At 51.3% G+C, this 15,601-nt stretch overlaps 1 protein-coding gene across 1 annotated transcript in view; it reads right to left on the bottom strand.

Moving 5' to 3' along the window:
- The window catches only part of CAPN8 (calpain 8), a 54,466-nt gene that overhangs the window by 30,364 nt on the left and 8,501 nt on the right, over nucleotides 1-15,601 (bottom strand). The window contains exons 3-4 of the mRNA XM_012644054.1: nucleotides 1,192-1,310; nucleotides 588-721 (exon numbers count right to left, since the gene is read on the bottom strand). Of these exons, the coding sequence (XP_012499508.1) occupies nucleotides 588-721; nucleotides 1,192-1,310 (253 nt within the window). The remainder of the gene's footprint in view (nucleotides 1-587; nucleotides 722-1,191; nucleotides 1,311-15,601) is intronic.

Raw genomic sequence — 15,601 nt, 5'->3', positions numbered from 1 at the left:
TCTCCAAGCCGCCTGCGCCTTCACAAAGCCGCGGCAACCCTCCCAGAGCTGACGCCCGCTGCTTGGGGTTCTGGGGTCTGCGCACAGCGAGGGGGAGGGGCCCCTCCCTCAAGGCGGTGAGGCGTCTGCTTTGGGAACAGGACTGAAAGCAACCAGGTTGCAGAAGAGGGTATCAGTGACCAAAACTATTAAAGAACCCCCGAGAAGAATTCCTGAGGAAGGGGTAGAAACTTCGTTGATCTGGTATCTAAGTACATTTGTTTTATTACTATTTATCATTCTTTTAAAAAATCACATCACCCTAAAACTTGCCTTGGGTCTGGCAGAGGAACAAGCCGAGGTGCGGAGGGGAGGGGGCGCGTCCACCAGCACGAGTCCACGTGGGGCACGGCCGAGATCTGAGCTCCCAGCCCAAATCTCTGTTTCTCTTAGTTACGGAGGGGGGATGCTCCGGCCCCAGCCCGTGGGGCCTAGGTGTGGGAGAGACTTGGCACCCACGTTTGGGATGGGCAGGCAGGTGTGGGAGGCGGCAGCTGAGAGCCTTCGGGGAGGCTCTGGAGTCTCCTGCCCCTGGCGGCCCCACCTACTTGGCATAGGCCTTCTCCAGCAGCGCGCTCCAGAACTCGTTGCCTTCTTCGGAGTGTAGGAAGAGCAGCTGTCCGTTCTTGGTGGGCAGCCTGTCGTCAACGACCACCTCCACCCACTGTCCGTACTGCCAGAACTGGGGGGGGGGAACACGGTGGCTGCCCGCACGAATAAGCAGAGGGGCAGGGGTCTCTGCAGGGGGCCTCACATGGGGACTCCGTGCCACCACTCCCAGCTCCATAAGAGCAGGCTCTGCGTCTCACTTATCTGTGTGCCTGGGAGACACTGGGTGAGCCAGGAAATGTCTGGTCCAGTCTCTGAGTTTGTGGATAAGAGACCTTGCCCAGCATCACCAGTGGCAGCAGTGGGCAATTTGGACCCGTACCTCCTACCCATAGTCCAGTGTGCCTTCCTCAAGGCCACACGGCCTAGGGAGATGGAAGGGGGCAGATGTGTGCATGGCTGGAGGGCTGCATGGAGGCAGTGGTTCCCAGACTTGAGTGTGCATCAAAACCACTTGCAGGATTGACAAAACATGCAGTAGGTCTGAGCTGGGACCCGAGAGTGTGGAAAGTAGTGACAAAGGCCGTGAGCAACGCACAATACCTGAAAGTGAAAGATTCCCGCGTAGTCCTGCTGGAAGTTCTGGTCCCTGGGGACCACCCGGTAAAGCAGCTCTTCATTCAGGGTCAGGGAGGCGATGGCCGCCAGGAGCCAGCAGTCACCTGCACAGTGTCACGGGGACACAGACTGGTCAGGCCAGGCGTGCAGGGCTCCTGCCTTCTCGGGGCCTCCCTGTCTCATCCAGTCCAGAGTCCATGTCCCCCCTCCCCTCCAAGTCAGCAGGAAGACTCTCTTCCTCCAGCGTCAGAAACGCACCCGCGGCGGCGTCAGCTCCTCCCCTCACTGGCAGTTGTTTACTGGGGGGTGGAAATGCTCCCATCCTGCCCCTGCCCAACTGCTGACCATTTCCTATCTCCTAGGCACTCAACCAGTGGAGTGGAAAATGTTAAGAAAGAAAGAAAAAAGAAACAAAAGTGAGTCCCCTTGTTCCCTTGGCCCCTTATTAGCAACTCTGACAAATGTGGTTGGAGGAGACAGTGCAGCCATTCAGCGGACACGCAACGTGTGCATGTAAGAGAGTGTGTGTGTGCGTGTGTGCGTGTGTTTTGGCTCCATATGGCCTTTCTAGGGCCTCGCCCTTTTACATTTCGGAGTTCGCCAGGGGAGCCTGGCTGCCTCATTGCTTATTACGCTCCTGAGATTAGTATTAAATCATCGGAATTTGATGCAGAGGAAATAAAAGCCAAGAAAGCTTAAAAATCCTGAGGCTTGATGTTGGTCACTTTAGAGATTCAAGTAAATGCAAAAGAAAACAGAAAACCCCTTTCTGTGCGAGGGGCCTCCCACCGGATGCCGCTGAGTGGCGCCTCCGGGGACGGCGGCGTCGTCCCTCATGGTGTCGACTTCAAAGTACTAAAGCACAGGCGCCGGACACTGCTTGGTCGCCTGAACACCCAGTGGTGGAGCTACCATCTTCGAAGTGACGTGACTTTCCTCACATCCTCTTACCTGCTTATCCCACACGAACCTCCGCGGTCTCACTGTCCCTGACTGTGCTCTCATCGTGGGGAGGAATTCATCCTGCTGCCCACACTGCCTCTTCCCAGCCTGCCCGCAGATCCCAGCTCCAGGAGCCCAGGGCTTGGTGAACAAGTCCCTGCTTCTCCTACTCCTCAGTCCGAGTGGCTCTAGAACCCTGCCTGTGTGTCTCAGCCTTCGTCTTTTCCATGCGACAAACCCGAAGCTTTTCAATGTGTCTTCAGATGGAAGGCCCTGCAACCTCTTAGAGACCATCTGAGGACCTCGTCTAACTCTGTGTTTTCTCTGAACACTGTGGCCACAGCTGCATCCACATTCCAGGTGCGAACACACTGTGGTCTTCTCAGACTCAGGCTGCCCGAGCGAGGAGGCAGAAACTGTGACCCGGACCCCGCACCTGCTTCATCCCCAGGCCGTGCCGGAAAGCGCTGGCCCCTGCCTGCCTGGGTCTTTCTCAACAAAGAGGTTCACGATTTGGTCTCAGATTAATTCCTCCCTCTCTCTCCCTCTCTCTCTCTCTCACACACACACACACACACACACACACACACACAATTTACTTTTTAAAAACCTTTTCTGATGCAGGCGGTGACCTGCTTCCAACTCGCTCTCTGTCCAGGCCCCGTCCCATTGACAAACACCGTCCTCCTGATGGCAACAGGGCTCCCAGGTGAGACTAGGGCGGCGGCCAAGGGGGACAGTTGCTGTGGATGGGCAGGCAGGGGTCATGTTGCTTCTCACCACAGAAGCCTCAAGCATGGCAGGATCTCACTCAAAGGCAAATTGCAAAAAGCGAATAAAATAACACAGTTTCCTCCTCCCACCCAGCTCCTCTCAACCCAGTTTTCTCCCTATGAACCCCTGTGATCATGACGTTCCTCTGTTCAAAAGCCCAAGTGTCCCCCATTGCTTACAAAGAAAATAAAACCTCCTAACGGGGCACTGAGACCCTTCGCGACACGACTCCCACCTACTTCTCTAGTCTCTCTCCCACCAAACTCCCACCACGAATCTCATCTCCCCACCAAACCTGGGTATGCACAGAACACACCTGGCCTTTCTCACTGTTGTGGTTTTTCTCATTTGCTCCCTCTGCTTGCAAAGCCCTCGCTACAACTTCACCAGCTAAATCTCCCCCTTCTCCATGAAGCCTTCCCCAATGCCTGCCACCCTCCCGCCAGAAGTTGCTTCTTTGCGCATGTGCGCCCTAAACACATTATTTACACTTCTCCTGCACACTTAAAACAAGCTGCCTCCTATCGCAGTTGCCAGACTGGCCTCAAAACTCCGTTCGCGCATCGGCTCCTCGGCGACGCTTTCCGTGGCCCTGCCCGGACAGCCTCACCAGCCCCGGCCCCTCCTCGGAGCTCCCAGCACTTGATGGCATCTGCTTGTCTCTCCCCGTCCGCCTCTGATCTCCGCCCGCAGAGCGGGCACTCGGATCACGCACTTGCCATCCCCAGCAGGTGGCTGACATGGAGGAGCTCACGGAATGTTTGATGAAAAAAAACAAATCTGCCAATAACCTAAGGAATCGACGAATCATATTTTGTTCTTCCGGAAATCCCCAACGGCACCTTATACATACGTGTCCCTGAATCTCCCAGGTGTGGGGGAGATGGAGTCCGACAGGGCTGTTCCTTGAACCTGGCAGAGTCCCTCCCACCAACATCGGGCAGAGGGTGACAGCCGTGGTACAAGCACAGTCCTCCAGGTCGTGGACAGGGTGGCTTCTCAGAGAGATCAGGGCAGCCACGAGAGCCGCATTACCGGGCGAGGCCGGCCCCCTTCTGATGCGAGTGGTCCTGCTCCAGCGCGAGCGGCTGCCAGGAGCCCTCCCTAGAGACACTGCAATTCAAGGCACAGCAACAAACGTCCCTCCGTTGCTAACATCAAATGGGGCCGCCCAGCTGGAGGACAGTTTAATCTTCTCTTCACCTGCCACACTCCCGACATTTCACAGGGTCCGCCCAGCTTTGGCAGCACGCACAGAGGCTCTGAGGAGACGCCGTGGGCGTGTGGATTTGGGGGTCCTTGCCGGTTATGGCTAAGGTGTGAACAGACTGTCATGACAAGGACGTATTTTCCAAGGAATGCGTCCAGATGAGTGTGTTCCCCTTCAAGGGATCCTCTTGGGAGGACAGACATTCACTCTGTTGTTCAAAACATTTCAGAAACTTGTTTGGGGGACCTGCCTTGAAGCCTGTGGCACATTCTTTGGACTCTTCTCGGTGGGAACACGGCTTTGATTTTTGAGCATAGTTTTAATTTCCAAAGGCAGTCAAGAGGCTTCCGGACCCAAGCTTGGCGGTGCATGAGGTAAACCAAAAAGCCGGGAAATCTCTCGACGGGCAGGTCCCTCCCGCCCAGCCACCTTCTAGCCAGGGCTTCTAGCCAGGGTTAGTCCTCACCGTGAGCTTCGAGCAGAGGCCTGCTCAGGAGGGATTTGAGGAAAGCTGTGGATTTCCTGGCGAAACAGGGCAGACCTTGCTGGCACGGTCGTTTTTGCCCATTTCTTTCCCCCTTCCTCCCACCGGACAGCCCACTACCCGGACATACCCACGAAGCCACCTTGCAATCCCCAGGCGCAGGCGCAGGGTGAAAGCCAGCACACTGAGGAGGGCAGAGCAGAGGCACGACGGGAGTCTGGGCCTGCGAGGACATTATTCAAAGCTACACTAGCCCTGGGCCACCGACCTCCAGAGTTTTCGTTGTGGAAGAAAAACTAGCACCTTATTTGCTTAAGCCACTACAGTGGGTTTTATGCTGCTTGCAGCCAAACATTTTTCTAACTGATACAAGAATGACTACAGAGTGATTTGGTATGCCCCACAAACTGGTTCTGAAAACATATCCACAAAAGGAATTCCAAAAAAATGCTGAGAACAGGAGTAGTTGAAATACATGTGCTGTCCCCTGCATCAGGTTAAATATATTCTAGGAAAATTGGAAGCCCTGGATGGGAATGCCTGTGTCTGGTCCCCAAGGAGGGGTCACAGCATATGGAGCTGCAGAGCCTGGCATTTGCGTGTGGACCTCCACCAGCTGAGACAGCGGGAGGCTGCCTGGAAACCCAGGGGTCCAGAAGCCCAGGAAGCACGTAGGTACTTTGGAGTATAGAGAGGGTGCTCTTCTAAGGGACATAGCTGAGGATTATTCCGAGCCTAGATGGTGTGCGTGGGATGTGTGTGTGTATTTTGCATGTGTGTTTTATGTGTGGGTGTGTATTGTGTGTGTGGTGGGGGTATTGTAGGGGTGTGGCGGGTGTTGTGTATGGTGTGTGTGTGATGTGTTGTGCAGTGTGTGTGTTGTATGTGTATGGTGTGTGTTGTGTGGACATGGTGTGTGTGGTGTGTGTGAAGTGCATATAGTAGTGTGTGTGGTATGCGTCTGCTGTGCGTGATGTGTGGGGGGCATGTGTGGGGTGTGTTCGTTGTGGCTGTTGACAGCTCTGGGCTTTATGAAGAAGATGAGTAGGAACAAGAAATCCTGCCCAAGGCTTGGGAGCACTTCTTTGAAAGGGCAAGAGAACAAGAGACTTCTAGAGCCTTTTCAGATTGATTACAGTGACCGGATTCAATCCCTTAGTGGGAAAACAAAACAAGACAGTCCAGAAATCTTTCTCTGCCATTTCTAGCTGTGTGAACTGGGGAAAGGTTCGTAATCTATACAATAGCAGGAATACTAATACCTACAGCAATAAGTACTGTGCCATCAAATGAGATTGGTAACAACTGGAACATAGTAGGTGTTCACTAAATTATAATCCCCACAGCATAAGAAGGCTGAGAAAGAGTAAACACTGGGGTAAAAGGCAAACCTACTCCAGTGTGTTGTCCCAGAAACCGAATGAAGAGAGTGTGTCAAGCAGAACAGGTACATCAGCTGGGTCAGATGTTGCACGTGGACCCAAGAAGATGAGGACTGAAAACTGACTGTTGGATTTAGCAATGTGGGCGTCCTTAGTGACTACAGCAGAGACAGTTACCATCTACCATCTATCTATCCAAGGGTCCCTCATATTTCCTGCCCCACTGCAGGGCTATGTGACCAGTTCTGGCCAACAGGCAATGAGTGGTGAGTTTCATCTCCAGGACAAAGCATTTAGGAGCCAGTATACAACCCTCCAGTTCCCTCTTGCCCTGCTGCTATGACCTGGAAGGCATCTGCTCTAGAGCCATAGCTACAAGATGCAAGCAGTCTGGATACCTCAGTCACAGTTTAGAAGAAAGTTGCCTTAGAGAGTTCCAGAATCCACAGCAAACCTTATGTGAGCAGGAAAAAACCTTCATGTGTTAAGCCGCTAAAAATTAATTATAGTTGCCATCCTTCCTCTCAGCGGCATAACGGCAGTGCCACATTTGGGCCACGCACTGACACTCTGATTGAGCAGGACTCGGGCAAACGAGGGAGCTACAGTGGAGTGTCCTGGGTCATGGACCTCAGGGGAAGTTCTGAGAACTGAGTTCTGCTCTTCCAATTCCTTCTTCAGGTTATGTATGTAATGGGTGCAATGTTCATTAAAATAATAAACTGATTTTTTTATTCCACTCAAACAACAAGCCCCTAGAACTCCTCATCCGTTGGATCATCAGGCTCCAGGACTTCCAGTGAAGAGCAGACAGACCCCCAACCGTAACAATGAAGTCATCACTCTGCTCTGTCAAAAAAAAAATGTTAAGTCCACCAAGGGACAATAATCCTGAATCAGGCTTTGTTAAAAAAGAAATCTCTTAATTCAAAAATTCCCTTTGTACATTAAAATCAAAGCTTGAAGGTCTGAACATCTAATGTTATTTTAAGCTGTAGGTAGTAAGAACTCAGTCTATAGCTTAATGGAATTTCCCAAACACCAAGGGAAGAAGTGGAGATGCTTCTGGGCTGGAAGGAGAGAGGAAGGAAAGAAAGGAAAAAGATCAGACATCGGAACCCTGCAGGAGCCCCCCCTCACCTTGAGGTTGAACAACAGCTGGAATGGGAGCAACAGCAAAACTCCAGGTAGTCTGAAGAGGAAGCCAAAACAGACAGGGTGTGCGCCCCGCTTCCCATGAGGGAACCAGGCAGCACAACAGAAATGGTGTCACGGAGCACTCAGGCAGAGAGAAGATGAGAGACATGGAAGAGGCACCCCAAGGCTCCCTCAGCCGTCATACCTGGCTGAGCTGAGGCAGGAAGGACAAAGGTGGGTCACTCCTAGGGCAGAGGCTGCAGAGGAGACATCGTGGGCTAGACACGGGGTGGGAGGTGTGACATGTCATGTCTGCAGGGCTAACAAGCACTCAGGTGGGGCTGAGATAGCCAGGGAGGGTCCACTGGACCCAGAGGGAGTCACAGAGACCACGCAGTGCACCGGTCACACCCAGGAGACCAGCAAGATCCAGAGGACAGCACCATGCTGCACAAGGACTAGCTGGCTTCTCCCACTGCCAGGAGAACATCTGGGCCTTCCTCATATCCAGGCGCCATCTTGGGGAGGCAGGGAAGGGACAAGCCTTTACGAAGTGAGAAACCACCACCTTAGTCCATTCGAGCTGCTGTAACAAAATTCCATAGTAGATGCCTTATAAACAACAGAAATTCATTTCTCTCAGTTTGGGAGGAGGCTGGGAAGTCCAAGATCAAGGCAGATTCGGTGTCCAGTGAGGCCCATCCTCCTGGTTCCCAAAAGGGCACCTTCTTCGTCCTCACATGGTGGCAGGGATGAGGGCTCTCCTGAGCCTCTTCTACAGGGCACTATCCCATTCACGAGGGCTCCACCCGCATGACCTGATGGCCTCCCCAAAGCCCCACCTCCTGGTACCATCACAGTGGGTGCTGGGATTTCGACGTATGAATTTGGGGGTGTGGGAGTGCGAACATTCGGTCTATAGCACCACTCAGATAGAATAATTGAATAAGGGATATTTATCCAAAAGAGACAAGAACCTGTAACAGGCAGAGGCACAAAACCTTTAATTGGCCAGTTTATGTTTCCCTTCCATTCATGGTCAATGAAAAAAATCGGGGCTCCCCAGCAAGCAAGGAACCGTTGACAAAAATAAAGACTGCTATGCTGACTGCACATGTGAATGTAATGTCAAGATTTTGACCCTACTAATATATGCCTGTTTTTTAAAAATCCATCTTCAATATTTAATCACAGCGGAGGCATGCTTTGCCTGCTTTTCTGTGGAAGGCTGCTCTGGGTGTTTTTATACAACACAGGCCACTGTTTCAGCTTTGGGCATTACTGCTAAGCAGTCACAGAGCCTCCCTCCCTCCCCTTGGTCAATATGCCTTTTCAAGTCCTTGGCATTTAATCCATGCCACCTTGGCTGCATTAAAATGTTCACACACACACACACACACACACACACACACACACACACACACACTTCTGGTTATTCTTGCTTTGTTGACAATCCCCATCTCTCTGGCTAGACCAGAAGCTGGCTGGAGGCAGACAGTGGACCTCATGCTCCTCCTAGACTCTAGCATAAAATGCTTCTGGAATGAATTCACCTTGGTATGAATTTGTCAGAGGTGATTTGAAAGTTCATATCCTGATTACCAGCAAGAAAGTCCTATGATTTAATCCATGTTGTAGCTGATATTGCAAACAGGGAAACAGAAAGCAGCATACACTAATACTATGCAGAACTAGAGCCAGATTTAGAACACAAAGCTACCATCTCAGTTAATAAAGCCCCCGTACGTAACACAGGTGTATCCTGCCCAAACAGGGCTTCTCAGCCTCCGTGCTGCTGACACTTGGGGATGGGTGACTCCTTGTGGTGGGGGCTGTCCTGTGCATTGTAGGACATGCTCACTAGATGCCACTAGCACCCCCCACACCAAAGTAGGACAAACAAAAATGTCTCCAGACGCTGCCAAATGTCCCCTGGGGCGAGAATCACCCCTTCATTGAGAACTAGTGAGCCAGAAGATCCGCAATCAAATCAGGGCTGGGGAAAGTCTTCCTGCATCAGAGGCAGGCTGGACAAAACGGCTTCTCCTAAGTCCACGGTTCGAAACAATTGCTTAACATTGTAAATGTCACTGATGATGATGACGATGATATTTCTTTAGCCTACTACTACAGTTTTCTGGGACCCACTCTCTGCTTCCTCCTTCCTTCACTTACTTCTGCCTTCTCTGGATAAAGGAAATTTTAACAGTCAAAGGGAGGCTCTGACCTGCTCCTCCAGCTTGGTTCCCAAGTAGGGTCTCATCTCACCCAGCTTCCGACATTCACGTCTCTGAAGACCCCTGGTATATTGTGATTAGACTCAGGTCCACCTGGATTTGGGTGAGTGACCTCTTGACCTCCTTCAGGCCCTTCAAGCCATATAATTATCCCATTCTTCTTTACCTCCAAATCATATAGATGCCAATCCTCACCCCTGTGAGACAGGCAAAGCTACACATTTCTGAACCTGGCAGACTCCAGCTCACGCGGGTGCTGCGTGGCCACCCTCCACCTCTGTGCACTCCCCCAGCTCAGCCCCAGATCCAGACGCCCGGTGACACCTGGATCCAGCTCTGCCATGGCCTTTTTGCATCTTCAGGGACTCCTGTTTACTCTGAGATCATTGTCAGCTGCTCCTCCAAGCCACATCATCACCATCCAGTAGCAGCACCTGTGCAGGCCGGCCAGGCGGCGCATAAACACTGCAATGAATGAATGGACTGTGAAAGTTCTTCCTGATGCTGACAAATGAGTATGTCAGCTAAGCCACGTTTCCTTCACTCTTGTGGGCATCCACCCGCAGCCATACCTGCATCACCACATTTGACACCACGAACCCGCCTCCTGCTGTGTCTGTGCATTAGGAACCTAGCATACCTTGCTGGAACATTGTCCTGATGGCCACACTGTAGCAAGGTACCATTGTTCTAGAAGCAAGACCCTAGAGTGCGTCAATCAGCACTGGGCATCGCAGATGTCCAGAAACTCCAGCGGGCCCAGGTGCCATGTTCTCGGCAGGGGCTGGGGCATGGGGTCACCCTGGGGAGCAGAGTCACTAGCAGAGTTTCAAAAATTAGCCCCAAGTCTTACTGGTGTTTTTCTGAGCAATGGCAGTGTGACTCATTTATGGCAACTATAATTTTTATATCCTCAAAATAACTCTTTCGAGCTGTACTACATATAATAAAGCACACTAAATAATCCACTTTTGCTGCCCCCCACAGGCCGCCTGGCACCTCCGCTCCTGGTTCCCATGGCGACCCAGAAGGGGCCTCTCAGACCTGGCAGCAGAGTCGGGGTGGGGAGGGGCGACCACAACATAGCCCAACACTTGGCCAAGGACAATTCTGGGCGGGGGTGTCCTCGGCTTCCAGGAGCTGCAGAGCACCCCAGGGAGTTAATGTGCTTCAAAAAAGAGGGGAAAAAAACAGGAAAAGCTGGATAAAAAAACAGGAAATGTTATCTTTGAATCAGAAGCCATCTTGCCTTGACTTCTAAGTTATTGCTGGAGAGGAAAAGGAAGAAAAGAAAGAAACCTCTTCACAGCGGAGGGAACGCATTCAGATCATCTCAGTGTTTTCCTGGTTGCCCAGGAAGCCGCCAGCCCAGTCCCATCCAACCTCCCCCACGGTTGGAGGGGTGAGACCCAGCGGCAGCAAACTGCTTCAGGACCTCCCTGCCCACCTCCAGCTCTCGATCAGACCTTAGTAAATTGAAACGGAATTGATTAGTAAATAAAAATGGAATCGTAAATAAAATGGAATTTTATTTAGTAAATAAAAATGCAAATAGTAAATAAAAGAATTGATTCACCAGCGGGGGATAAAAACACTACATAAATACATTTGGAGCTTATGTAAATACACCTCAGAGCCCATTTCAAGGGAAGGCGGCTTGCTCACTGAGTTTAATTATAATGCCCTTTGGATTCAAAAATAAGACAAAACGCTAGAAGCCAGGTGTAACGGAGAAAAAAATTAAAAGATGAGCACGAAGACGGAGATTGTCAGCTCCAGCCATGGCTGAAATGTACGCGGTGAGGTGTGAAAATGGAGCATCACTGCTGTTGCCGGGGACAGCCTGGACCAGTTGTTAGATGTCCCCCTCCAAAAATGACTGTCAATTGTGTGGCACTCCCAGCTTGGGGCTAGGTGCTCCGAGGCTTCCCAATGTCCTGCGGGGTCTTTAAAGTGCATCAAGTATTCAACACATAACAGAGACTTTCCACAGCAAAAAGAGGCTGGTCTTCCAGCGCAAATACAGGAAGAGAGGAGGCAACGTGAACTCAGATGTATAAATGCCCAGGAGCCCAGTGGGTGTTGTGGACAGAAAACAAGGCATTTTCCGGCTGGGAAAGTATCCTGAGCACAGTGCCTGGGAGCAAAACGACACGAAAGGAGACAGGACGGAAGCACAGCTGGTAAAGGGAGTGGTGGAGGCGACCTGGCCAGGCCACAGGTGTGCCTGGGGCGTGTCTGCAGCGGTACAGTCTCTCCGAAGACCGCCCCGAGGGCAGCTAGCAGTAGCTCAACCAGATCCAAGGGCGAAAGCTGACTGGAATGCAGAACAGCCCAAAGGTCAGTGCCATAATTCAGTGGGGGCTCGGTACAGACTGAAGGTGACAAACCAGTCATAACCAGCTTGCAGACCTCTCCTGTACAGTACTGGCCTGCATGGTGATTTCTAGGTGTCTAAAACAAAATCCAGAATTTCTGGTTTCTTGAGAAAACTGCAAAATCTGGCCAAAATTCCTCCATCTATTCATTCTACAAATATTTATTGAGCATCCACTCTGTGCCAAGTATTCTAGGCCCCAAGGATGCCATAGTGGGGAAGAATCCTTGGTGGTAGACACTGGTAAGAAAGCAAAGCAGGGCGAGAGGAACTAGGGCAGCACTGTTAAATGCAGGGCGGTCAGGGAAGGTCTCCTGGCTCCTACACGGTAACATGCGGCTCAAGCTGGGTGATGGCCTCCCTCTCACACAGGGCATGCTCTCTAGTTTGCCACAGTCTCCACTATTCCCTATTGTTATCTACTCCTGGCCTACTTTACTCATTTATGTGACCTCTGTAGGCATTTCAGATGTGGCCCCTGGAGTTAATCCTTCCCTCGATCCCTCTAGCTCTGGCTACCCAGGATCCAGGAGAGAAAGGAGAACAGGAGGTACTACCCCAAGGAAAACAGGTAAGAGCAAATGGCATTTAAGGGGGTAAGGCAAGGAGGAAACACTGTAAGAGCCCAATAACCCTAAGCCAAGTCTGATGAGAGCAAGAAGGGATATTTTCGGCCACAGGCCTATAAAGTGATGGAGAAACACTGTCCTCAAGGTCCAAGCACAGTGGCTCACACCTGTAATCCTAGCAACTGGGGAGGCCTAGGTTGGGGGAGGCCAAGATGGGAGGATCCCTTGAGGCCAGGAGTTTGAGGCCAGCCTGAGCAGGAGCGAGACCCCATCTCTACAAAATAATAGAAAAATTAGCCAGGCGTGGTGGTGCACACCCATAGTCCCAGCTACTTGGGAGAACAAGGCAGAGGATCGCTTGAGCCCAGAAGTTGGAGGTTACAGTGAGCTATGAAGACACCACTGCATTCTAGCCCCGGTGACAGAGTGAGACCCTGTTATTATAACAGGGAGTGAGTCAGGATCTGATCTCAGAATAATCTTTCTAAATGCATAAAACGAAAAAATTGGACTATAAAAAATAATTATATGAACAGTTATCAAAATATGCTTTTTAAAAAGTATAATATAGTAATGTTTGTGCTTCTTTATTAAGGTCCTAAATAAGGGATTTGGAAAGGAGCCTAATAAGCAGCACAATTCTGAAACAGCGACGAGCAGAAGTGGTGTTCGGGCTGTTTGTCATAATTCTTACGTGGTATGAAAATAATCTGTGACTTCTCTGCCTGTGCTTCTCGCCTGCATTCACACCGTAAAGAAGAAAGTTAGCGAGGGCGAGTGAAAGTCACCACGGAACGTGGCATTCTCTCGTGCTCTTGAACTAATGCGCAATATGCAAAGCCTCCCACACCCGCTGTCTCAAATCCTCACTATTAAAGCGGGACTGGGTGTGCCGGGCCCTTTGCTCCAAGCAGACGGGACAGCGGTGCGAGTGGAACTGACCAGGAGGGCACCGAGCTCCAGGAACCAAGAAAGAGAGAAAAAAAGATGAGCCACAGGTAGAAAAAGCCCCGTTAGCAAAGCCGCGTCCCCCGTATCACAGTTAAGGCCACCGGGCTGCGTGGAACTGTCATCTGCAGTTTTTCCCGCCTCCCGGAATTCTGACCCTGCGCTCCTCACAATCAATGATCGGACTTAGTCCTTTCTGTTCTCTGAGGCTTCCCTGATTGCTCATTAAAAGTCACCACTCAGTCCTAGTGAATCGATCGACTTTGCCTCCATCCTCGAAGATCAAAAGGTGTCTGGGAAAGTGCTCTTAAAGATGCTGACAGGACTCCCAACCACCCACTAGCGCTGGGTGTGGGCCAGCCCCTGCTCTGGTACTTGGCTCCGCAGGGGGCACTGGCTGGGAGAGGAGGGCCACGGGAGGCTGCAGAGACAAGGCACCTGGTTCTAGGTTTTTGCTGCTGGTGCTTTGTTTCTCTTTAGAGGTGCATAAAAAGGTCCAGTCATCCTCTTTGCAAAACAGGAATAAGGAATATAAAACTCTATTCAATAAATACAACAAAGACAAAAAAGATACCAGTTCCATAGAGCCAAAAAGGAAAATTGGGTCAGCAGAGAGCAGGGGCGAGGCAAGGGGAGCACGTACAGGCGCAGACGCAGAGTGTGAGAGGGAGAGTGGGAACAGGTGGGAGGCAGAACATGGACGGGGAAACCCCAGGGCTTATCAAAGCTCCTGTCACTTACTAGTCCTGCTCCCCATGGAAAATAAACCACCCACTAGGTCAAAAGTCTGGACAAACTTTGTAGCATGTGTTATTCAAAAATCACTCTCATTTCTGTCTACATTCTGGAAGTTTCTATACCTCATCTGTTAAAGAAGAAAATCTCCTGCTCCCAGTTCCTGAAAGCAGCAAGCATCGAATTTCCTTTTTCAGAGACCAAGGTCTTCTACTGTTATTGAATAACATCCCTCAAGTGGCCTTTGGGCCCGTTTTCACCGGAAGACAGTTCAAGTCCTGTTGTGTTTTCACAACCCTGAGCACAAATGACACCATATCCTAGTGTGTCCCTGTTTGTGACGAACTAAGGTAAGGCCTGGGTGGAGCCTGCCTGGCAGGTCGCTGGCACCTGCAGTTACTGCTGAGCTTCCGACACAAGCCAACGCTGAGTCCCACTAGGGGCCACAGGGTCCCGTGAGTGTTCCTTTATCCACAGCCACCAGCAGGGGCCGGGGACAGTCTCACTCGTGGTCTGTTCCTGGGACATCCTTCCATGGTCGAGGACCAGCAAGCACCTCCAAACACCTTTATGCACCCAACCATCAGTGTCAGCAGGCTGGGGAAAGCCAAGTGGATAAGCCATGAGACTTTGAAATCCTTTGAAAATAAAGGCACATAAGCAACTTCAGGATGGGACTTTTACTCTAAATGCCTGATCCAGCCTGATGGTCAAGAGTGGAAAGGAAAGAAGAAAAACACAAGTAGCCTCAGATTTAGGCTACACCTGTGTTCACATGATTATATGATAAAAGGGTTTAGATCAACAGATCGAAAGTTTCCCAGAAAACAGGCACCAAGTGTCAATTCTCTACTCAGCACCATCACTCAGACAGCTGGGTTTGATTGTATCCCCGCTTTACAGCTGTGAAAACTGAGGTGGAGAGGCCCCGGCAGGTCTACTTGTGCCTGCTGAATTAGCCATTGCTAGTGGCAGATCGGAGAGAGAAGAGGGACCTCCACAAAGGCATTTCTGGTAGCAATGCAGAGTAATGGATCTGGGGAGGGGAAGATGCTAGGGCCATGAGGGGCAGAGGGCAGAGGGAAAGTGCAGGCTGGGTCAGACCTGGGTCCCCTCCACTTACGTGTGAGGTGCACTTGCCTTATTCTGTCTGGCCAGAGCCACTGCTCCCTTCTTCTGGAGAATTCTCCCTGTGGTTTTGGAGGGGGGTTCCCAGTCACAAGAGCGGACCCATGACCCAGGTTGGGCCGACCAAATGGTACCTCACCTCCTCTGGCTGCAGTAACCGGCCCAAGGAGTGGGTGACGACCCAAACCATCACATCAGAGTGCTTTTCTGAGATCTGTAAAACCAAAGCCGGTTTATGATGCTGCTGGGATGAAGCTTGGAACCACCAGTGGTCAGATTTCCTGCCGATGGATCGTGTCTGCCATGGAAGAGAGTGAAGCCAATCCGTAGATACCAGTAGATACAAAAGGTGGGCAGGGAGTGTGCCAGGAACATTTAGCCCCCAGAGCCAGGCTTCCCAGAGACCAACGCTGCCCTTCCCCTTCCATGGTCTTGTTGGACGTGCCAATAAATCTTCCTTTCCTTGAGCTAG

The sequence above is a fragment of the Propithecus coquereli genome, unplaced genomic scaffold (genome assembly GCF_000956105.1).
Source record: "Propithecus coquereli isolate 6110/MARCELLA unplaced genomic scaffold, Pcoq_1.0 Scaffold205, whole genome shotgun sequence".
Classification (NCBI taxonomy): Eukaryota; Metazoa; Chordata; class Mammalia; order Primates; family Indriidae; genus Propithecus; species Propithecus coquereli.
Note: the sequence above shows the minus strand (reverse complement) of the source record. Positions and strands in the feature narration are given on the sequence as shown.